At 39.8% G+C, this 24,533-nt stretch overlaps 2 protein-coding genes across 4 annotated transcripts; one reads left to right on the top strand and one right to left on the bottom strand.

Annotated features, from left to right (window-relative positions):
• Window positions 1–102: 102 nt before the first annotated feature.
• On the bottom strand, window positions 103–24,519 carry cdc16 (cell division cycle 16). 3 transcript variants are annotated; one of them, XR_015427718.1, is made up of 17 exons: window positions 24,396–24,519; window positions 22,930–22,984; window positions 22,560–22,657; window positions 22,328–22,366; window positions 21,659–21,796; window positions 21,323–21,482; window positions 21,086–21,180; window positions 20,642–20,775; window positions 20,350–20,429; window positions 20,007–20,127; window positions 19,337–19,462; window positions 18,945–19,097; window positions 18,568–18,693; window positions 18,118–18,253; window positions 17,810–17,900; window positions 1,630–1,727; window positions 103–1,529 (listed from the first exon to the last, which is right to left on the bottom strand). XR_015427718.1 is itself a non-coding variant. In XM_022242920.2 (16 exons), exons 1-16 carry the CDS (start codon window positions 24,468–24,470, stop codon window positions 11,142–11,144), a joined length of 1,773 nt encoding a protein of 590 aa, XP_022098612.1. In that variant the 5' UTR covers window positions 24,471–24,519; the 3' UTR covers window positions 9,283–11,141. The 3 variants fall into 3 exon arrangements, 2 of the variants coding, with proteins under 2 accessions (XP_022098612.1, XP_022098613.1); XM_022242920.2 differs by lacking the exons at window positions 103–1,529; window positions 1,630–1,727 and adding an exon at window positions 9,283–11,287; XM_022242921.2 differs by lacking the exons at window positions 103–1,529; window positions 1,630–1,727 and adding an exon at window positions 15,753–17,423.
• Window positions 7,200–15,125, top strand: LOC110983576 (uncharacterized). The gene is made up of 3 exons (XM_087146018.1): window positions 7,200–7,686; window positions 12,169–12,363; window positions 12,937–15,125. The coding sequence occupies exons 2-3, from the start codon at window positions 12,216–12,218 to the stop codon at window positions 13,203–13,205; spliced, it is 417 nt and encodes a 138-aa protein (XP_087002144.1). The 5' UTR covers window positions 7,200–7,686; window positions 12,169–12,215; the 3' UTR covers window positions 13,206–15,125.
• Window positions 24,520–24,533: the final 14 nt, after the last annotated feature.

The raw sequence follows: 24,533 nt of genomic DNA, 5'->3' as shown, positions 1-24,533 counted from the left end.
AAATAATGATTTTTCACCTTCAACAATGAGAATTCGATGCGCCCACCTACTTCGTAAAACTAAAGTCGCTTATAACACCAAATGTTAGTACTAAATGACAGCTTTGTGATTCCATGGCAACTTTAATTATCTGAAAGGGACTTACTGTAAAACCCTTTAGGGTTTTTTATATTGAAAAGCACACTTCACGTTTAACAGTAGGCCCTAATATTAGAGGCTTTATCCTTCGGCTGTTCAAAATAATCGACGTTCTAATTTATTACTGAATGGCAACCATAATTTTGATTCAGTCTTACTTATTCCATAAAAGAATTAATTCGGTAGTAAAAGTATTTGCCTACCAGAAGCTAAAAGTGACTGTAAAAGTCTTTTATTTCAATCTGTCAAACTAAACAAATCCACAAAGAAAAATTATACTAAATACGACAATGGTTCCCATGATGTTAACACCACGTAAACATCTCAAGCTTTCCAGTTTCACCTTCTTTCCTTTATGATGAAACGACGCAAGTGTTCCCTTGTTAGGTCAGTTTTCGTTTCTTGAAGTGAAACTTTGCCACTTCTAACCCTGTGAATATCCTCTATTGTCACGATGCTTGTGCATCCTTCTGACCAGGATACCGTCACCCGTTGGCGCCAAGGTTTGGTCAATGTCTTAGGCAGTTGTTTATGTTTAGAAGGCAATGATGGAAGGGGAAAGGAAGACGTCTTGCTAATAAGTGATGAACCACATTGACAATCATCATCAACTTCGTCTTTTCGCTTGACGATGGGTAGTTTCATTCCCACTTTAGTAAACTTCGCCTTCATCTCATCTTCTGGCTTTTTATGAACTTCAGACAATTCTCGATGTAGTCCTTGTAACTTCTTGGTAAAATTAATCTTCCTGAAAACATCGCCTGTACCGTTCTCGTGATAGGATCTCCCACCTACATAGCCTGAAGACACACCTCTGTTATCGCTACTGACCAAAACGCTCGTGTCATCAGGTTTAGAGGAAGATGTCGCTTTATCCTTCACCATGGCAACAGCGTTCAGGGCGGATGCTATGTGTTCCTTCGCCTCTTCCAGTTTCTTGTATAAGTAATCTGGTTCTCGTTGGTTCAAGGTTTTTGCATTGCTAGAACACACAGCATGTTTCGTATCTCCATCTCTATGCTTCGTAATCCCATACTCACCATACCACATTGAGCTATTGACTTGGCTCGGTGTGAGGCACGAGTTTTCATGAGTAGTCATTTCATCTAATTCTTATGAAGAACCTTAATTTTTCAGGAAATATTCCTCTGTACCCGATTGCGTACTAACCTTGAGACTTGATTTTCTGAATCAATTGTGGTCCTGTGTCATTTCCTCTGCATACAGAAAAGTCAAACGATATTCATGCAATTAAGCTTACTGACAGTCCGACACCATCACCAGAGGCACTAATCGACAAAAGTGTCACACAACGGGCTGCAAATGGTCAGTATAACCCTGGAACACTTGTCAGTTTGTAAGCGTACGTCTCCATTCAGGGCCTACCAGGCCTGCAAAGAAAAACAGAACAACAGAGCTTGAAACAGGCCTATATGCTCAGCACGATGCAATTTAGAAACAGGAGAGGAAAGAAAAGAAAAATAATTTTACCACATTTTGAGATCACCTCTTATTTCCCCAGCTTTGACGGAATCTTCGCAAAGCGCAGGTTTCTGGAGTCAATCAAGCATGAAACGATGTGGAAAAATCTAAAAACAAAAATAGTGTTTGCATTAAAAAAGCATCCACTTTCGAAAAGAATGCATAAATTGTTTGACACTTCGAGTCTTAAACTGCTTTCTCTCAATTCATACCACATGTTATTAATGACCAAAGCCAAACATTCCTATTCCTAAACTTCAAATAAATGCTCACCGATATCTATAAATAAAGGTAGTCTTTTTTCAACTTACCAGACTAGACTACAAAAACGATACGTTTGCCGTCAGGTAAAACAACTGCACTGTACAGTAGCGTAATATAGCCCTGCTAATTATTTGGCATTGCTGACAAGCTTTATTTTTAGCCAAGTACGAACACGGATGCAATCGAGATGGCCTTAAGTAAACACGAAGCGCCAATCATCAACCCCTTGGATAAGCATTGGTGGATCGGCTCAACAGTCGAGGGGGGAGTCAGAAAAAAGATAAGCACAAAATGGTAGCACTTTTCTGTACTCCAAGAAAAGAGATATTGCATGGTGCTTACCGCAAGCTTTCCATCTTAGTCCAAGAACAATGTTAACTAGGTAGTTGTGATTACAATATGAGGAATGTTTTCCATGTTTTCGGGCATTCTGCATTTTTATCTTAACCCATTCTCAGTGAAACCATGGTCAAAGGCATCCTTAATCATCGCCTGTAGTGTTTCCTTTTGAATTTCTTTCTTTGCTCTCTGTTTGTTTATCGTTTGGTTTTGTATTTCATTAAAAGCTTTTAAACAGTCACAGTCACAGCATCAATATCAATTGAACAGACATGAACACAATGCAGTAACATGCAGCATCCATTATCTTATTGCGACGGTTTCTGCTTAGCAAATACATTATTTAAAGGCTATTTTACAGTCAACACCGTGAACATTGTACCCTTCACATTACATTCCGAAGGCTCCTAACAACCCAACGCGACATTTTATCTGCGTATCATTGCAACCACGAGTAAGCAATATGGGCTTTGTTCAAACACTCGGAGATATGAATTGGGAACTGAAGAGAAACAAGGTAAACAAACAAAGGCCAAGGGTCACCATAAAAACAAGAATTAATGGTAATTGTAAGGTCCGCATTAAAATCAGAGGTAGTGGTCGGGTGGTTTCCTCCCTCGTTTACAACTTCCCAACGACAGCGAGTATGCGTTTGAGATTGGGCGTGGTGGAGGGGGGCATTACGTTTCTGCAGTAGATGACAAAACAGAGCCAAGCAGCGCGTGAGACAACAAGTTTTTTGGAGCTCCTGAATATAGGGTTAGAGGTTGGAATCCAGCAATTGGCTATATGTTTCGACCTTGAGGGATTTGCCTCACCCCTTACATCCGTGAGTATAACTGGAAGAAATGGTTGTTTTATTTTGGTCAACTGTGCTCGCCTACAATGCCTGCGTCTAGCAATACTCCACAAGGGCTAAAGATGATGATGTCGCGCCCTGAACATCAGCGCACTCATGGATACATGGGCGAGGTATAACACACATTAAATGAAGGAAATCATTCCCTGAACCCCCATCTCGCTTTCAATGTCTTGTGAATTTCCTTAAAAAGTTTGACAAAAAGTGAAATCTAAGTGGACTATCTGTCGATTTCAGGCGAACAAAATTACATTATATTTCTCATTCCGCAATGGTACTTGCTGTTAAATGTTTGACTGCCGATATTTATATCCATGTTTTCATGGCAAACGGAAGTTAGAGCGTCGCATCCTTACTTCAGTAATGTTATTTGTTATATACACGCACACACAAATTGAAATGCAAAAAGAAAATGAGTATTTTCAATTTGTCAGCTCTACGCCAGGTGGGGAACTAATTTATTTTGATGTAACCTGCCGCCTTACAATCCAGATCTAATTTTACCAACAAAAGGCATGATGATTGGGAAGGATAAAGGGTCCGTGACTTGACTCTTGAACTTTGATTTTGAAATCGAGCTGAACTATTTTACGATGTTTTTAGCAACACTATTTAATATTTTTCATTAAAACTTAGCGATGCATTGCAACTTTGCCGCTAGAAATGTTTCATAAGGTGTTCTGCACTCATTTAATTGTTTCTAGAAAAACTAAATGGTTAAAATTGTATTTGAATTTTCTTGTAATTTTGTTTCCGAATCTTCAGTTAATGTGACCACATCTTTTAATATGAGATGAAGAAATCTTAGTTCAATGGAACTCTTGGTTCAAATCCTGCCAGTTTCAGTCAAATGCTGCACACAATGTGACATCAAAACAGTCTTTTCGGCCACAGATTAATAAATATATCGTGTTTCTTAATAGAATAATACATTCACTGTATTGCAGTTGAATTACCGTTTAAACAATATTTGTCGATTTCTTTATCAATATTTGTAAAGTCTTGTTACATGTTGTCTTCTCGCTGAGTGTTCCTCGTGTACTTGCTTATCTTAGTTCGTCTGATCAGTTGCCATCTTCTGACAGCCTCGATTTCAGGGAAGCTTCCATTTTGGTTTGATGGATGTTTATTACCACGGTAACGGATGTTACTAGGTTCATTGTTGTGTTCTTGATTACTGAACGAATTCAAGGTTTTCTGGCACGTGACTCCGCACCCATTAACCTTGTTCATCTTTCTGAGGTGTTTTCGGTGAGCTTCCTTTTTCTTCTCTTTCCTTCGTCCATCATCCAACTTTTCGTTCCGTTTATTCTCTGTTGTAGATGTCCATTTTGATGGAGTCCCTTTCTCCCAGGGGAACGATTCTTTAGGATACAACAAATCACTGAACTCAGTCACTACGTCGGGGTCAGGGTCACTAATTTGACTCCGTCTTCTTTCAAGTTCGTCTCCATCGGTACTTGGGACGTTTCCATCTTGACTTACCACAGATGCAAAATATCTCTCAGGAGATAGGTTGGTGTCTAGTGGTGAGTTTGAGAGACCATCAGCATTGGCGGTATTTTTCTCAAAAGTGGGGCTGCCTTTCGGGGCGGAGCTCAACTCCACAGAGGGAGGATTATCATAAGAGGTTGATTCAAATCGGGGGCAGATATCCAGTGGACTTTCAACGGTTGCCGGAGATGAGGAAGGTTCTGTTTCCATGGCAACATTCCCCGGATTTCCTGAACTAAAATGTGGCAGTTTGCTTCGCGGGGTTTCTGAACTGTCAGAGTTTCTCGTAGGTCCATTGCTGGGTAATTTAATATTAAACGGATCTGGTCTTCTGAAGTTTGCAGTTTCTCCATGATTGTTGTGAATTTCAATGTGATAATCAATAAGAGTCAGTGGCAACGGGACGTCTTCCGAATCTTTCGTATTTGTCTCAAGAACAGCTGCCAAGTCAACAGGTGATGAAACAGGCCCTCTGAATGTCCCTCTCAGACGTGTTTCTCGTCTTATCTCTGCCTCAGCTCTTACCACTAGTTCCTGTAAGCAGAACGTTGGGTATTGCGGAGTCGGAGTTTTTGCCTTCTTTTTCTTCTTTTTCCTACTTCTGTACTGGGACATTTCCAGCGAATTTCCCGCTCCATCAACCTGTGCAGCGCAGCCTTGTTGAGGTCGCAGTGATAGTAGCCGTTTTGGCATTACCTTGTTGGTTAAAGGATGCGACTTGGCGGGTTGATTTGTGGGTGAATGGTCTCCCATTATCGGACGGACAGTATGTTTTCCAGCCAGGATAAACTCCCTGACTCTGTCCGAGGCCTGGTCAAGGTATCTCTGTTCCTCTGAGATGAGTCGATGCCGAAGATTGTGGACTCTTTCTCGGCATCTTAGTTGGTTGTTGAAGGCGACAAGATATCGAGCGTACCACGAGGGGTACATACCGAGTCCTGCTGGTTGTGCCGGAGTAGACATCGTACTTTGTTCACCTGAACATCGACATGGTCTTGTATGAGCTGTGCCATCATGTCGCGCTCTTATATCAATAAACAACAGCCAACATTCTCACATTTCAAGTATGATTGTCGGTGTGCTAATGGTCGTTTGAACAAGTTCAACGTCGTGCGATGTTGCACTTTTCTTAATGGGCTCGTGTTACTACGAGGGGATTAAGAGGACGCCATGTGTGGCTCCCATGGTAACTGAACTTGCGTATAAGCTTTAGTGACACTAAGGCAGGTTGTGTCATGGGGCGGGACTTTTAGACGTATCGTTCAGTCGTCGCTGAATGCTCAATATCATCCGTTTTACGACGGTCGTGCTATTAATGTTAGTTTCAAAGTGTGTCAACTTAATACTCAAAAAGAGACTGTCATAGCAATAACAAACAGACACACACCCCAACAAACAAACAAGAGCACAGGACTTTGGCTCAAAACCGTTGACTCTGTGGATACTGAAACAAATGGTGTGACAAGTAGGACAGTAAAAGGGCAATTGCTACCACTATGCCCTGATTATATCCCCCAGGAGACGTGTTGCCCCCCTGAAAAGAATTGAAAGTGTCAAGTTTATAGAAAAGGCCTACCACCTTTCTTGTTGGGGGCAGGATTCTTTTACGGATAAAAAATTGGACAGTCGTCTTTGAAAGGAATTCCATTTTGCCCCCCCCCTCCCCGCCAACCTGGATAAGATACTGAGTTGAAGTTCTTGATAACATAAAAATTGAACAAGTGGAGATCTGTATTAAATGGACAAACAGCTGGGTGTGGAGACTACACTTTGATAAAGGGCACAGGGCAGATGGGTTAGCAAGATCAGTCTCGTCCAAAGGTTAAAACTTGGCAAATACTGAAGCATGGAAACAGACGTCTCACATTTCAAATTATTAATTCCAGTCATAGCAATCCGTCACCTGCAAACACATCGGGCTTCTTGATTTAGCTTGTCAATCATTCCACTCAGAGGTCTAGTCTTCAATTCGAAAAACTGATCAGCATTCATTGGATAAACGGACGGATGGATCAACAAGACCAAATGGTATAATCTTTCAACAAAAATTAACCCAAAGTGCTAACAGTTTTCTTTATCCTGCATGCATGCAGCATCGGAAAAACATACTTAGTCTTGCACTATATATGTATTTTAAGATCTTTTCAACAGGACTGCAATGTCTTGCAGATATTACGGGAGATTACAGGTTAATGGGCCAGTTCAGTATTTCAAAAGCCAAGGTCTCTTGGGAACCAAATGCGCGCAGGTCAGCGTATGGCAGCGGTGATAGGACTTACTATCGCGCGCGCATACATGTTATTGTACTGAGCATGCGCTGTTGGAATACTGAACTGGCTGATTTTTGGTAATCTTGGATGATTATTCAATTTGTAACACATAGCCAAAAAAATAGCATTTCTGATTTAGGACGACAGATCCCATAATTTGCCACCCTGATTTCGATTCGAATTTCATTAAAACCACTAACCAGGAAACAACAGGTTCGGCTAATGACAGAATGCCCTATACAAAAAAGGCGGATATTACATAAACCAGTTACAGTCTTGCTCTTATGATGGGTTATTCTGAGCAGACACTTTAACGCATTCAGCCATGCTGCAGAAGAGAAAGCCAGGAAGCAAATGGTGAAAACAGTCGAACAGGGAGCCAGACTGACACTTCGACCGATTTGTAACGCAATAGCTCCCCTTGTGTACCCCCAACGACGGTGAAATTTAATTCCAGCCACATCGGATCAGCAATCAGTACGGTTTAATTAAAGGAGACTCGCGGTTTAAACCAATCACTGCAACTGCTATCGTATACCGTGTTCACGAATCACTTAGGGTCGTGTTCAAAATTCGGATGTCACGTCATCGGCTCTAGCTATAGGCAGCACAGGCCGGAGCTCAAGGCTTGTTTGTCAGAGATGTTAATCGAGAGCTGGTAATTGAAGATGAGCTTCGACATTAAAGGACGACAGTAGTTCCATCCTGACGGAGCATCCGACAACACGCGTTGCAGGCCCATAAAGGTTCTACGCTCAGCAAGTACGTTATGTATCTGCGTCTTCAGTCGGCTTCTAGAATTTTCGTCTGCAGTTCACGTATTTATGCCTCATGCATTAGGTAGGCCTATGTGAAATAATATGTTGCATGTTTTGAAAAATTTTAATAATTGAGAAGTGTGTGTGTGTGGTTGATAACTGGCTATTCACGACATGCATTTGTCACGTTATGCTAAATTTCCATATTACGTATTATGAGTCAATTTTATTTTCAAAATTTACAGAATAATTTACGCACAAATAAAAGCATTTCATCATGCGCAAAAGCAATCCAGAATATTCACAGATACAAATACACCACACTCTCCGTTTCTTTGTGGATCAAAATAGCGCCATGATGCGTTGATGCTACGTGCGGCCATTGTAAAGATATGTTAATGATCTCCTAGATAAAATGTGACGGGTGTGCATTACGGCATTTCATGGCAAGGAAATCTAGTTACAGGTAACATTTTAGACTCACGCCCTGCCTTTCTTCAATACATGGAGCCTACATTTATATTAGACACTGGGAAACAAGAAAAATACAGCGCATATCACACAGGTATTGCTTCACAAAAAAAATTACTTCGAACCATCACGTCACGTGATTTGGGTCTTTGTTACACCCTAAGTACTGCTCTCCCATTTGCTTTACCTGTAGATTGTATATATTGAACGCAGGTCATTATACGCTGACACGCATTGGTTTGTAACGGCTGGCTGTTGACGGATAAAGGCGCCTTTCCATAATTTTTATGTACTTTTTGGGGTGCGTTGCGTACACGATGCGTTCATGCGTTTCATTTCACAGACATAAAAATCGACTTCATTAACATAACACGCGTGCGTTGCGTTTGGAAGTCAAAAGCGCCTGAGAGCGATTTTGACGGATACGCAACGCTTGGCGCAAGTGCTGACGCGCATATGGAAAGGCTTCATAAGGCGATATCTGCGACATCTTCTGACATTTAGCAATATTACACACGTGCAGCCTCAGTTGTACATGACACTGTCGCATCGTAAAATCTGGGAACTATGTCTTGATAACCAGGTCGTCAGGTGTGCAATTCTAATGTTGACTCGTGAAAATAAAATGTAGCAGTTACTGATTAGCTAGACGCGAACAACTTTTACTGTCAGCCTGCTGGATTTTTTCTTTCAGGATCAATGACTTGGTTGGTTCAGTGTGTGGTGTATTTGTTGCTATGGCAACCTCACCTTAGCGACAAACCGACGTTGTCAGCTTGCTCATTTTGTGATTTTTCCAAGGACCTTTTGTGGATACAGAAAACTGATGTGTTGAGAGGAGATGTAGTTTCTTCCTTTTTTTTCGTTATGGCGAAAGAAATAATGGGGACGCCAAATTCACCACCTGACGAGCTCAGATTTTAGGCGGACTCATTTCTTCCAAAACTGGATATTTACCAATCAACTCAAGTCTTTTTATTTCAAGTCAAAAACTAAACAAATATTTCTTCCAACTTATATTGACGATTTGTGCAGACGTACTTTACCAATCAACTCAACTTTTTTTTATTTCAAGTCAAAAATTAAACAAGTTGGTCGTTTTCAAGTTCTTATTTTTATTTAAGAAATGGAGATGAACAAGAAAGCACTTTAAAACTACCAATGTTTTTATTTTACACGCACTGACTTTTTAAATATTTTTTTTCAATGTGTGCTGTGTCTATTTTTCTCAATACATCAGGTTTTGATACGGTCAATTTATATCCCTCAAAAATAAAGATAAAAATTTATCAACATCTGTCTGCAGACGAACGCTCCCCGTCCGGAAATTAGTCTCCAAATTTAAAAAAAAAAGTGAGAGAGACGCGTGACTATACGCACACGTGGGTCGTGCATGCAGACTCTTTTGATAGCGCGCTTAGAAGTCTCCTGGGAAATCAAATTCTTCTTATTCTCGTTCATAATTAGCAAGGATCGTTGACAATAGTTTGTATCCACGGGGAAGCCACGTTTTATCTTGTTTCTGAATTTATCATAATCAATGGAATCTGTTAAATTGGGTGGTGCCAGACTATTTTGGGATTCCAAACCTCACTTTCATTTGTTTGTGGGTTAAAACATTTAGATATAATTTATCAAATTTTGAATTATTCTAAACAAAAGCTGTCATAAATTTACTCTCAGGTTCCCAAACTGAAACGTTTAACCCCACTTCAATCGAGCCTGAAAGTAAAAGGTCACGCAGCGAGCTTCCGGAACCCGCGCGCGGTCCTCCTGTGGGGATTTCACATTGAGCCGTCCTTTCACGTTCGATAATTTTGGAAAAATAATTCCTTACTGAAATCACCCAATGAAACATTCATGTTGGAATTTTACCTTTGTCTTCCTTAAGTAATGTTTTGGAAAAGTCACCTGGAGATGGGTAAAAAACGAATTTAATAACGACCTTTCACTTCCGGCGATATCGTACCTAGGTCACCTTGCTCATTCACGTTTGTTTTCACTCGCCCTGCTTTCTTGGAAACGAGAATATACAACCTTGCAAAGATTTCCCTACTTGCAGTCAATGGGTTCCAGATTCCGTTGAGTTGACATCACGCGGTTGTTGTCAGCAAAGGTTAGATAAACTATCAGAATCTTTCGTAAAAGTAGAATATTGCTTCACGTTTATTACCTTATGAAATATTAAAATTTGTAAAGTATTTTGATCTGTTTTATTTTGGTTTTTACCCACAGACTATCATAAAATTTCAAACCGTAAATATTCATTTGCGTACGAGACTACCTTATTGAATTGTTTTTCATGTATTTTAGATTTTCGGAAGTGATGGGTCAATTTTTGGCAGGATATTTCTCTTTTAGGTCAGGTAATTTTTCAGTTTCTATAAATTGATATACTGGCAAATATTTTTCAAAGCCCTTTTTCCAAGTTGGGTTTTTTTAAGAAGAAACTGAACGAAAAAAAATTATACAAATTCTAAAATCTTTCCACGTTATTTTTCCAATCCAAGGGTTCCGGAAGCGCGCCATCAGGGGTCAACTTTCAGGCTTTATTCAAGATGGCCGACACATAAATACAGTCTTTTCTTCAAGACACATAATTGGGATATTTTGTAGATATGCTCAAGTGCACTTTCCTTCTGTTAATATAACCTGTGAAAAGGTTATGCTTTAGTGTACATAAATTATGCATGATCAGTTTCTACATCGTCAGCAGCATGATGCCAATCAAACTTGTCATTCTAGAGAAATCAATAAAGATGACACAATCCACTACGGTGTCTGAGATGTATTGTTAAATTATACTTAGATTTTATAATTCCTTAGAGGTTTCGATTCCACAACCTATATAAACAAATCAGAAATAGCAGCAGGATGAAGATAAATAAAAGCATTCAAGGATATACTGTTAAGATTGATAGTCATATTTACATAACAAACTTTGCAAAGGAACATCTAGGTTTTGTTGGTTGGTCCGAACGATTATCCCACAATCGATACATTTCCTCAATATTACTGCTTAATCCTGTCTACAATAGGATTCAATCCGCTGCGCTTTAAATAGGTCTAGCTCCATAAACAGCTAACCCCACGAGAAGAGTTGATAATCCTAGCCCAGTACTGACTAGCAAATTCACATAGAAAAGGCACTTGCGTGTGGACCGACACAAATACGGACATTTCCAGGCAAGGATGCGACGAGACTGCAGAAGCTGAAATGAAAAACAAATATTACTTCTAAAAGGAAAATGTGTCAAACAAAACCTCCCTGCCTCGGTGACGGCGTGTATCCATCACTAATGATGGCATATTCTATAGTCAACGGATATTAAAACGACTGTGCTGATTACACGAGCTCATATGAGGACACTCGTTCCCATGGTAAAGTGATACCTATCCGGGATTGGTTTGCGTCTTTCTGATGACGAGAAATCTCTTACACATCTAATGGTAAATGCACGAAGGAACAGAGGCCAAAGGATATTTTCATCATCTTGAAGCATTCAATTTGTGCTTTCAGCACGGTGCGGACTGTTTGTGCGCGCACCGTCGTCCAGTAAAATGCACCGCTTTTTTCCTAACAAGACTAACGAGCTGATGCACTCCTCGTGTCGTCAAGGAAACGACTACTGCCACTGTAATGACATAAGTAATGGACCAAACCTTTGGTTACATCAACAACTAGCAGTCTAGCAGCGCTGATGATGCCAAACAGTTTAAGTGCAATTTTTTTTATTTGTTGAAAAATAACAATGCTTTCCAATTCAAAATGGTAAATCTTTAAAAAAGTTTAAGTTAATCTTCGTATGCACTCCGTATGCACAAAGTCACTTTTACCCGATTAAAAATGAACCTAAACAAAAATCTTTTCACCAAACCTCTATCGCGTCTTCTTACCCACCTCATAAATAAAATTGCCAACCCATCGAATGCAGTTCGAAATCGTCCCTAGGGCTGCGTTCGAATTATTTGGCTATGGCTTGAAATTATACACGACTCTATGGGAACTGGCCGTGGCCACTACCATAGGCTTGTGCGTAATTTCAGGCCACGGCCCAGTAATTCGGACACGGCCTAAATCTGTTTTCAACAGGTTGTGGATTCCATACATAATTCTGCCCAGTTGGAGACAAATGAATCATGGGTTGTGGCTCAAGTCGCGTCGAGAACTCTCGGTTCCGTCAGACATATGGGGAACCTAGCGAATTCGACACCTGTTCTTCTGTGGTGTCTGCGGCACGGGATACCAGAGGGGAACCAGACGGCAGGGAAGGCCTTTCCTCGCCTGGTGAGAATGTTTCTATTGTCTATTCATTCTGTTTGTCTTTTCGATGAGTGTCTTTCCTCACTGCAGTGATTTTAATCTCTGTCTGTCGGGCTATCTGTCTGTCTGTCGGGCTATCTGCCAGTGTGTCGGTCTTTCCGTCGGCCAATCTCGTCTTTGAAGCATCTCTGTAGGTTAACAAGACTGCACCGAGGACCTGCATGCGCCTCATTCTGTTACTTGCTGTGAGCTCTTTCTTTCTTGTTGTTTGTATTTCACTATTGTCATAACAGCAAGCGCGGATCCAAGGGGAGGGCGGTGGGGGTCACTCCCCCGCCCTGACACCGACACGAAGTAGCAATAACAGTAATTTCTTCTCCAAAAAAAGATGATACCAACGTGAATAAATGTAAGCGCAGCAGTAACCGTGTCAGGCTGTACATATTTCCGCCTGTCCGCAACAAATTACAATCGGTCTGAAAAGGTCTGAAAAGACCCGGACTCCTGGACAAATTTCTTTGATCTGTACCCTGAACAGTTCAGCAGACTTTGTACATGCACTTTTGTTCAGAATGTGTTTCTTCCTTCTTCCAACAGCACCCAAAGAAATCCTCAACGAATACAGTAACCGTATCTCCAATTTTGCTCCCCGAGAGCGGCTGAGCTCTCTGCCCAGTCGTAAATCAGCCACGCGCTCTGTTGCCTCTAAGACCAGATCAAATCCGATCCGAACAGACTCCGACTTCAACGAATTGACAGAGCCGAAAGACAACGAAGACGATTCGATGGCAGGCGGAGATAATGCGATGGGAAAGCAGGCAGCAGCTTCGATTGGAGATTCTGGGGACTTCCTGACCGCAAGCTAACCTCCCCTGGGTAGCTCACTGTCAAAAGATCAGTCAAGGCGGTAGGTTCGGACCTTGCACTCTGCAGCTACATGTACGCGAACTCACTTCGTGAACCAAAGTATGAACCGTGGTATGGAGTCACGTTTAACCAGCCAAACCAAGACGACGCTTGCGGTTGAAGGCTTTGACTAAATTAAGTATGGAATTCTGGGAACAGAAATTCCATGACTAGGCCTACACTGAACGACTTCGTCGTCCAAAGAAACTTTAATTTCTGCAGTGCGGTGTGTTATAAAAAATCTCTCCAGAACGAACTTTGAAAACGTTGTAAAACAGCTGTTGATGTTTCACTCAGCCGTTTGCTGGTCTGGAAATTATCAGTATACAGCTCAATGTCTGCAAAAAGATGTCTGACTTCTACAGATCGATTGACTATAACATCGAATGGTGCGATAAATTGCGGCTCATAAATTTACAAACGCGTTCACTTTGCCCATCGATCGCCATGTTGGTTTCGATATTAAGAAACCCGTCATGTCTTATCACTTTGTAATTTCACACGTGTGAACTGCGCCAACGGGTCTTGCACGGATCGCATAGTTTAGTATGTGCTGTATAATGCATTCAGACCTAGAAGACGGAATACTGTACAGGAGCGATGGTTGGTTGCGATGAAAGCTTCAAATTAATGTTACACATCGCCATTTACAAACACGAGGTATGCACTTGATATTGTATAGCATTTGATGCGCAATATGTGGCAAAGGGGGACCCCCTCTATTGTGTCTTCTTACGTGTTGATGGAATCTTTGCAATTCCTCTCAGATTTCCGGGGGAGGGGGGCAATCTTTGAGATTCGTTTCAGATTTCCGAGGGGGGGGTACAGTAGGCACAATGGCCTTAGGGCATAGAGCTTTTACATCACATGGGGTCCCCCTTTGCCACATATTGTGCTGGATATATTGTATAGCATCGCCAGAACTGTTACGTTCGTTTTTACAGCTTGAAGTTCACTGTCGTAAAATCTTTGTGCAAATAATTATCATCACAAGAGTACTTTGTAAACTATTGTTCCTCATAATTTCTGTTTGTCTTTCCTTATAACACAATGAAAATGCAGGAAGTGTTTGAGACAGTTTTCAGATGTTCTACTTCTTGAATAAACCACATTTTACGTGCATTGAAAGCTTGATCAAAATACTGTGCCTTTGCCCATACAATAGTGATGACATGAACGTCTTTTAGAAAGCTGTCAAGCCGGTGTCTTTAATACCGATAATTTCTTCCTCGTGGATTGTCACTGGTAAAACAATTTGATATAAAATTTATAAAATACTTAGCTCAGGACAATGTTCTTAATTGCCTTTTACTGACGTATGTAAAGTTCAGCATTACTAAGATATCGTTTTATTTTCACTCAACGTCCTCAATTATTTAGAACCCTAAACTGGAGTATTTTACAGCATTATAAGAAGTCAGTGTTTTCATTCATTGAGTGTGTTAGTGTAGTGAAGAAAGAAATGATGGGTTGTGTTCGATGTCATCACAGAGAACGCTACATTTCAAGAACACGTTTCTTGATCCAGCTCCACGAAACATCACAATGGATACACAAGTAATGGGACGACTATGAGAATTAGAAAACTGCTATAATTGATGATTATAAAAGTACTAGATGAGTCGAGCGTACACTTAACTCAGTTTACTCAGGCAATAAACGAAGTTGCCTCAAGCTGCCTCAATCGTTACCATAGAAACGGTTCGGTTCGACAAAAAAGAGGTCGGCTTCGTAGGCGTAGTTGGCAAATTTAATGACGTTGCTGAGATGTAGCAATCCGATTGCTGCTACAGAAACACAAAGGCATGATTGAATTAAGCACCATACTTACGCAAGGTGCATCAACGTAACATGCGATTCGGGAGTGCCCCCGAGGTGGTTACAAAACACGACATGCATAAAATTTGCACAAGGGGGAGAAACTCAACGCTAACTTTATGTGAGCCTTGGTCTTATTCAAGGTTCCCCTGCGGATTCAAATGTCTGAGGTAGCCCATCTCATTCATTTTAGTAACCACCATAAACCTGGGGGTTGGGGGGTGGTACAATATTGCCACCCCATGAAAAAAAAACAAGCAGAAATCAAAGAAAACTAAACAATCCGAGAATTCGGTGCAATATTGTGGAACCTAGCAATTGTTGTAAAGGACAGTTTAATCGAAAAAGGAACTTGATTCAGAGTACATGCATGTGTAAATACACCCTGCAAGGAACTTTCGAAATCGTCGGCAACATCCATGTTTCCTGCGGGTACCCTGATTTTGTCATAAGGTTTGAATATCTTATGCTCATCACCCCAAAGATATTCTGGTCCTATTTAATTTCCGTTCAAATATTCCACGTCAGAAGTTTCTGGTTATCCCAGAATAAAGTGCAATTTGGGCATTACCGTTTATGGACTTTCCTGAAATATTAGTCATTTGTCAGGACAAGGTAAGTAAATGTAACATGAGGTGGACAACAGAGATGAAAAGACACTTCTAAATAACACACAAAATCCCATACAATTCCGTAATCAGTGACAAATATGGAACCAGCCTTCATTACTAGACGTTAATATACCCAAATGCACCCACAAAACACATCTACAACCAAAAACCAGAAAGATTTGTTCCATGTTACAAGTGAATTTGTTTTTCTGGTCTTTCCATACTATGAACTTTCCAACAGGCAGATTTTTAAATATAAAGGAGACTTTTTTGCTAAATTGCTATGTGAAATGAGTATACATGCACGTTTTGTGATATTTGTCGCTCCCTGCCTTCGGGATGAAATGTGTGGATTTACATTGTAATTGTTACATTTCAAGTATTTTACTGGAATGGCAGTTTGTAATGAATATTTACAACCACAAAAAAATTCAATGGCAAAAAACGGCATTTTTTGTATCTATGAGATGTTCCTCATTCTCATAAAAAAACAAGAGTCACTTTGCCATCCATATCATCCCATATGATATGGATCATCTCTCATATCATCTACTAGGGTGCAGACAGTAACATTTCTTGCCTTTTTCTGTTTTGTCACATGCTGGAAGATCAAGCCCTCAATTGACACTAACACTTCAAAAGACAGACTCTCCATACATAGATCAAAGGACCATTTAAAAACTCTATTTCTTTCATATTCATCATAAGTATGTTTCAATCTGAACCAACTAATGAAGGAGAACACTGAAAAAGTTAATATGAAATAAATCAGACTTATTGTTTCACTGTATCTGTGTATTTATCATTCTATGAATGTTTGTGATAAATTCATGTCCTGGTAAAAAAATTAAGTTTATCAGCTTATTAGAAATCAAATAAATATTTATATTTTTGTTAAAGATCTGTGGGAATCAATCTTTTCTTGGTTTTGGATTATTGATATTTTTGTGTCAAAAAAGATATCAACTGAATCATGCAATAATAAATCGCAACATTAACTGCAATCTATGGTGTTAAATGAGAATTTAAAAAACCCAAACAGGTATTAATACCCATTACAAGAGATCAAATCAATTAACATGATACTGTTATCACTGACCAACAAGCTTATTCTTGGATCTATCCTAATTATCTGGCGAGTTCATATAACCTAGACAGCCCGAGGGATTCTAGACTGATATCAATCATTATCAGTTATACCCTTGACCTCACATGGCCCCCCCCAGCACAGACATTAGAACACTGATGCATCGTATCCGAGAAGCAAAATGAGTATACCTTGGTGACAATTTAAGGAAAATACATGGAAACTTTGACAGTGAATATTGTGGGTTTGGCAATTGACTCTCTGTTGCCATGACGCCTGGAGAGAAGCCATGATGTTGAAGAATTCTGCCCAAGGACACAAATACTGGGTCCTAAGGATGGATTGGACTCCTCCACCTAACCAGTGAACTATGAATCAAACTGTCCACTGAAGGCTACCTCTCAGGTTACATACTGATTGTTAAGAAGGTTTGCGTTAAGAGCTCATACTATGTTTGTTGTTATGCTGGGACAAAAGGAATCCAGTGAGTGGATGATCATGTGAATCTTCAAGATGTTCTAATTTGTGTTCCTTTCATCAATCATTATCCTCCATCTCCACCTCAATGTCAAGACTTGTTGATGTGTCATCTTTCAATGGTATCATCATACCTTCCTTTGGAGCGGAAGGAGATGTCACGTCACACATGTCAATACTGGCTCCTGCAACATGGTATAACATTGCATTAACCGCTCTATGAAAAGTCTGTCCTTAGTGGCAAAAATACCAAACACAACTTAAATTGTATGGCCATATCCGAATTAACTGGCTATGGGCAGCAGTATAACACTCGTTTATGGCAAATGACTGTCAGTCCCAATAACTGTCAGCCCAACTAGCTGTCAGCCCAACAGCCTAACTAGCTGTCAGCCCGAAAAGCTGTCCACCCAAATGGCTGTCAGCCCAAATTACTTTCAGCTGGTAGGTAATGGCTTCCATAAGCACCTGTGCTACTTCTAGCCAGGACAGCAACATTCTGGTTCAGTCATAACATTTATCCCTTCTCTTTCTAGAACAAGTGACCAGGAGTATTCCAATTTGTACTTACCATCACTTGAGGATGTTTCTAAGATGAACAGTTCAATGGCTCTAGCTAGCATAGTTTCTGAAAACACATAGCGTCTACCAAGCCCAAGCGCCTGGGACAGAGAAAAATCAGAAGAACATGTGGGTTAAAAATGAAACGATATTCACTGATTGTTGAAAAAAATTAAAAATCTTTTTAGAAACTTGTGACAATGTCTGGACCAAAGCTCCACTTTGAATCACCAACTCCAAGTCTACAACACACAAATCCAACATTGGAGTATGATTACGGGCTAAGTCAACCCTAGTTATGCCTTGACTAAGCCTCACCTTGTGGAAGTAGTCAATAGCCATAGCGAAGTCTCCCATCAGTGTATACACATAACCAATGGCTGAGTAGGATGAGGGGCTATGTGGGCAGAGAACCAACGCTTGACGATGGAACTCCAAGGCTTGCTCATATTTCCTGTGACAATAATGATAAAGAGAGAAGTGAGGCTATTAAAATAAACAGAGGCTTTGCATGAAAGCCATCTTGAAGGGCTGTTCTGATCCACAGGAAAACCTCCTTTGTTCATACCCTTTGGAGAAACAAAAACACTGGCCTGCAAGATGGCAGCCATGCAAACCCTCCATTGGAGGAGAAAAATGGTGTAATATATTAACTCCTATTACACTTCATGCAGACAGCTGGATGTTACTTCCATGCCCTCTGCATACTATTTTTAAAAGTAACCCCTCTACAAAATTAAAAGAAATTTAAAGATAATGTCAACTTACTTTAATTTCCTGCAGACATGGCCAAGGTTGTTCAGCAATGGCTCCCATTTTTCTGGTATGTCTTGGGTTCCCAAGGTATGTACAACAGCCAAAGCCTTCATGAAGTATTGCTCAGCTTGATCCCAGCTGAAAATTAATCAAGCATCATTTACTTTATCATGGAAATCCACAAACGTTCAACTCTATTTACACATATATAACACAATTTTATCTCCCCATATTAGTAACAACTCTCGGATCTGTTCAAAACACTTGACCTTTTGTTTTTTCATAGTATAAGTACAACTCCACCTTGTGAATATCCATGGCCGGATCTGCAGTTAAGTGGGTTAAGGATTACCGGGTGTAATCAAACAGGTGTAAATCAATGAACTCACTCTCCGTTATGGAATTCCACCACGCCCATCTCATGCAGCACAAATGGATCACTAGGAGCTATGGCTAAGGCTTGATCAAAGAACTTCTCTGCCAGTTTGAAATTCTTGGTGAGACCATACTCCAAACCAACAAACAAGAGAGGAAGATGGCATCTACACGTCAAAATAAAAAAATTGAAGTCAACAAGAAAAAACTGTACGTGGGAGAACTCCTACATGGCCAAACCAATCGTATAAAAAAGTGACACCACCACTAACTTACATAAACACCCCAAGAATCTATTAAAATGATGGAAATGGAGACACGGTGAGAGACAGAAAGTCAGTATGACAACCAGACAGGACACATAACAGCCACACAGACAGCGTGATAGACTGACTGACAGACATACCCCTTCATGAGTTGTGATGCAGTGAAGTAAGCAGCCATAGCCTGGTCATGCTCTCCTTCCGCAGCAAAGGAGTGACCAAATGCTAACCAGGCTGGACCATACAACCTGTCCAGTGTTGTGGCTTTACTGTCAAGAGAAGGCAATGGAGTACATTAGCTACTTTCATATAAGATCACTTATTCATACGAATGCATAAGAGCTGTGGCCTGTGACATTAAGACAGGCACTGAAATCAGGAAGCATACTGAACAGTGACAAGTGCTTTGCGTGGATGAGACACCTGAATATGTAGGCAAGATTTCAAGACTTCCAGTCAGAGAAAAAGAAAGTTTTCATAAAAGACTCTTAGAAAAAATACAACATACAGTGTGCCCAACAAACAAAATTGCAAATTACTAACAAGGTAATACACTGCAACTGAGCTTTAAAGGAAGGAATGTCTCTCAAGTTGGTCATGTTTGTGTTGGTTTGGACTGTTCCCTCGGAGTATTAGCATTCCATGAAAACATCCCCCCCATCACAGGAATGTCTTTTGTGCATAGACTTCTCTGAAACAATATTCTAATTAGAACGATGTATTCCCAGTGGAACGGCCATCTATTCTAGCATGAGAACAGGTTGTTCAAAGCAAAATGTTCTGACTGTGTGGAACCATGTGATGCTCCTTTACCTGAAGAATCTCCTTGCTGAGTCATTCTTGCCTACTAAGTAGTAGTAACATCCTACAGCAAACCACGATATTGGTCTGCTGGGGTACAGATCAACCAGTTTATGTGCAAGGTAAAATAAATCTGTCAAGAGAAAAAAAAGCAAGCTGTAAATCAGTACGATAAAACACCAACAAATTTCAAAGTTCAAAAGCGACAAATTCATTGTAATTCTAAAATGAAAATATGAACTTCACATGCTGAATGGAATACTTCAGTGAAAATTAACATCTGTAGGAAACCATTGTTACAAGAAGTGTTTACAGATTAGTCTGATTCTAAGCCGGATTCTTCAATACAGCTTACCATTTGATTTCCTAAGTTCTACCAGTGTGGCAATATGCAGTGGCAGACATGCTTCATGATATGGATCTTTATTCAACACTCTGTAAAAATGTGAAATTATGTTTGATCTGTCAAAACGGGAGAAACAATATGCGCAACTATAATATGGTTGATTACAGAGTCTCTAACATGACTAAGGTATGCCTAAATTTCAACCTAAATTTATTATCTTCTTTTCAAAGCAGATTGAAATGTCAAGAGAATGAAATAAGTTATGTTTGTTATTCTTTCAAATTGAATGTCATTGTCTTACTCGGTGGTGATTTTATGACAGGTCCTGAAGTCACAGTTATAGTAATGTCTCTCCGCTAGGCATGTCACCACATCTGAGTTGTTTTTGAGTGGTTCCAAGCAAGGCAGTAAACTGGTGACAGCCGGTTTATCATACTAGAAAAACATAACAATGAGAAGTTTTGATTAGTGATGGATTGCAATCACAAGTGAAATCATGAACAGAAAAGATATGAACATGGGACGCATGAGGAGTACCAAACACTGACAACGTTGAGGTTTCCTGTACATGTACTAGGCTTTATCTCAACCAAAAATAGCAAGTACAAATGAGTAGTTTGTGACTAGAACGTAATAAGTCATAAAACTGAAACTAAAGCATAATCCAGAAGACATTACAACTTGACAAGGACAGTATGAAAGAAGACTGAAAACTAGGAAATGGAGGAACTTTTAAGGAACTCACTTTCTTGAGGATGGTTTCATAGACACTTTTAACAACCTCTAGCTCTGCTAACCGACAGTTTTTATTCAAAGGAAGAGACTCCAACAAGGCCCTCTCTGTATGAAGGAAACAAACAACGGAATTAATGAGATAAATATATCCAACAAAGCCAACTTGTACAAAACCATCTGAAATATCTAAATACACAACAAAAAGTTAACTTCTCTTTTTGAATTGTTTTTACATAAGTCATCACACCTTCATTAGCTGCGAGCATCTGATGTTTAACCAGGAGCTCAAATGCTTCATAACAATAAGGGTCTTGTTGCAAGGCTTGCCGATAATTCTCGGCAGCCAGTACCCTGTTCTCCATAGCTTCATAGACCTGGCCTCGTAGTAAACAAACTGAGCTCTCTACCTGTGGTCATAAAAAAACAAATTCACCATTCATATGTAAGGTTTGAAAAATAGCAACTTTTTAATCGGATGATTTTGTCAATAATCACAATTTCTGTCAAACATTCCAAAGACAAGCTTTACATAGCAGCCAAAATGATCCATTTCCACTAAACAATAAACAAGATTTGGACTCACATTTTGAAGAGGAATTTCTTGCACATCTACTCCTCCTGGTGATGCCAAATCCTCTTCTTTGACTTTACCAGGAGTCTTAATGGAATTATCTGATGCATCTAAGATGTTTATGGCCTCTTCCCACTCTCTAACTGCTGCCTGTCAAATGACAAACATTTGAGTATAACATACAGGATTGGAACATTTGATGTCTTTGTCTTGGAATTGCTGTAACTTTGACAAACTATCTTCAACAAGAATTCAACAAAAATGGTCCTTTGAAAAAAATTTTTAAACGACCAATGACATTCCAAGTACTCATTTCGTCTTAACAATTTTCCATTTATATGGCAAGGGACTTTTTTGTTTATCTTGACAAATGACAAATTTCCAATAAATTAAGTTTGTGTTTTTGCTCACTGTAGAATGGGGGGTTGCCCATGCTCTTGACATGTTGTTAATCTTTTTTAAAGGAATTGAAATTTCATTATAGAAAGAGTAAAACTCCTTTTCCGGGGTGGGGGCAGGAGTTAGAGAGGATTCTTGTGTGGATGAAAGAAATGAAAAGTTTTTTTGGTGAAATTTCCATTCCCCCCTTGGACCCAAGACTTAGACATGCCTCAGACTTTATTCCCATCCCAATCCCTAAAAATTGCCCTTGTTTCAATTCCACGTCCTCTGAAAACTTACATAACATTTTGCAGTGAGATACTGACATGCCTTGTTGACCTGAGGAAAAAAGAAACAACAAAACTCAGAAACAGATGGAAGTAAAACACAAAATACAAATGACTTGTTCAACAAAGCTACTGATGCATTAAATGTGACGGTAAACCTTGATGGTATTCTGTGAGAAGTTTCCTGTCGATGTAAAGACAGATGAAAGAAAACTTGATTCAAAAGTGTAAATGTTTGAACTTACCTTGTTAAGTTTTTTACTCTGTAATAAATGTGCTGCTCTGTGATACTGACCAGTAAGATACAGGGTCTGTGCCAACCAGTACGTGTCCCCAACATCATCTGGGAGTCAGTAGAAAAGAAAAATTGGATCTTTGCTATACAAGCCAAAGCTACAATAAATACAGAAATGAAGCATTTGAGACTAATGATAGGAAATAGATTTTTATCGTTAACCATTCAATTCTGTAAAAGTCACATTAAATTTCAAGATGCAAGAACAAAAGGTGACAGAATTCACATGTAATTTCTATTTCAAATTAAAAAAAAGAGGCACGTGTTAGGTTGTCAATCTTGTCCATACAATGTATGCTAGATATGACAGACAGACTTACCATCTGATAAGGATGCAAGTTTGTCTGCCCAAAAATGTGCACTTTCATATTGATGCTACGGGAGAAAATATGAACAACTCAAGGTTATTACCAGTTTGAAAAGGATACATTCCAATCGAATATGTTGCGACATGGAGGAATGTTTGAGATTTGACCAATGGACCATGGCCTAGGGAACACGTTTTATTGGTTTATGATCAGTTGCTCCTGATTGCGTTTGGCCAATCAAAGTTACATTTTAGATTCACATCACGTTTTTCTCAAATTTTTACGCCCATCCCAATTTAAAAAAAAAATATTTTATAGGTTTTTCAAGTGCGGCTTTCTCAATGAAGGCATTTTCCTGACAAATTTCACCACATCAATAGGTACAGCACATTGACTTTACACCACTGATAACCACTGAGGAGATGTTTGTGCAATATAGAACCAGAGCAGCAAAACAGCGTAAGCCAAACGTTATTAGTGCAGAACTTACAACTAGTACTGGTTACTGATGTGTGAAGCAAGTCCAAAGTTCACTATATCTGTCAAGGCTCCCAACTTATCTATGCTCATACATTATCACGTAGGCCTAGTTGGCAACCATCAATATTGAATACGATGACACTCATGGCATCACCATCACACAGCTCTCAATTCACTGTGGATTTTCCTACCTCTGTGGTGTGATCATGATGTGACAACATGTACACACCTGACCGTTTAATGACACTAGTCCAACTTACCCCAAGAACTGTGGTTTTGGTTTTAAGTCTTTTGGTTTAACCCTAACAGTCCTCAGTCCTCCAACAGGTGAAGGATTGAGGAGTGTTAGGGTTAAGTCTTTTATTAGTTTTAAGTCCTTTAGTCCTTTTGGTTTGGGCATTTTTTCTAGTACTTTTTCATTAATAAATTATTTTTTGTCCTTTTTTAAAGTCAAATATTGGTGTCTGAGCCTTATTAATTCAGTTTCCTGCGACTTTTCCTTCAAAGATGCTTGGTTTAGCTAGAGTTTTTGTTGTTTTGCGAGTTCCCCATAGTGTGTCATCCCACGTTCGTGGGAGCGCTAGCGGGCGGCCGGCCGGCGGCGGACCCCACAGTTCTAGGGTTAAATGGTCCATTTTCCCCTCCTCAAAATATAAAACCTATGTCTACTGAGATCAAACTTTATGTATTCATACAACGCCAAACAATGACTTATATTCCGAGTCTGGCTGGGTTAAAAAAAGACGCCCTCGGCGATCAGCAGGTTAGTTCAACTGGTGCCGCACACATCGCAATTGCTTTATCGCCCAAACGCAATTCGAAGAGAGGGGAACCAGATACATTATGCGGCCAATATAATCGGGTAGGCCTAAAAATGTCAAAACGAAACTCGGCTCAAAAACTATGTATTTCACTGATTTGCAACATATCCAAGAGATCTTGACATTTTCATTTACACAAATATGGGTAATGGACTTGAAGTACTCTTCTGTACTTACCTTATCAATATACAACCTCACAAGCGACCGTAACTTGCAAACATCAAGTCCTTCCGTACTCCTCCTGTCATTCATTTTGCTCGTATCTTACCCGCCATTACCCAATGACCTTTGACATTTTTAAGACTAATGAAATTA

The sequence above is a fragment of the Acanthaster planci genome, linkage group LG14, assembly GCF_054643075.1.
Source record: "Acanthaster planci isolate LZ-2023a linkage group LG14, COTS_SCS, whole genome shotgun sequence".
NCBI classification, from domain to species: Eukaryota; Metazoa; Echinodermata; class Asteroidea; order Valvatida; family Acanthasteridae; genus Acanthaster; species Acanthaster planci.
The sequence above is the reverse complement of the archived record's forward strand: the minus strand, read 5'-3'. Positions and strand labels throughout refer to the sequence as shown.

Bases quoted from the DNA above. Each gene is read 5' to 3' on its own strand.
- LOC110983576 (XM_087146018.1), top strand. From the start codon at position 12,216: ATGGGTTGTGGCTCAAGTCGCGTCGAGAACTCTCGGTTCCGTCAGACA. The intron at 12,364-12,936 runs GTGAGAATGTTT...TTCTTCCAACAG, and splicing joins GGAAGGCCTTTCCTCGCCTG to CACCCAAAGAAATCCTCAAC.
- cdc16 (XM_022242920.2), bottom strand. From the start codon at position 24,470: ATGAATGACAGGAGGAGTACGGAAGGACTTGATGTTTGCAAGTTACGG. The intron at 22,658-22,929 runs GTAAGTCTGTCT...ACTGACTCCCAG, and splicing joins ACTTGCATCCTTATCAGATG to ATGATGTTGGGGACACGTAC. The intron at 19,098-19,336 runs GTATGTCTGTCA...TTTGACGTGTAG, and splicing joins GCATCACAACTCATGAAGGG to ATGCCATCTTCCTCTCTTGT.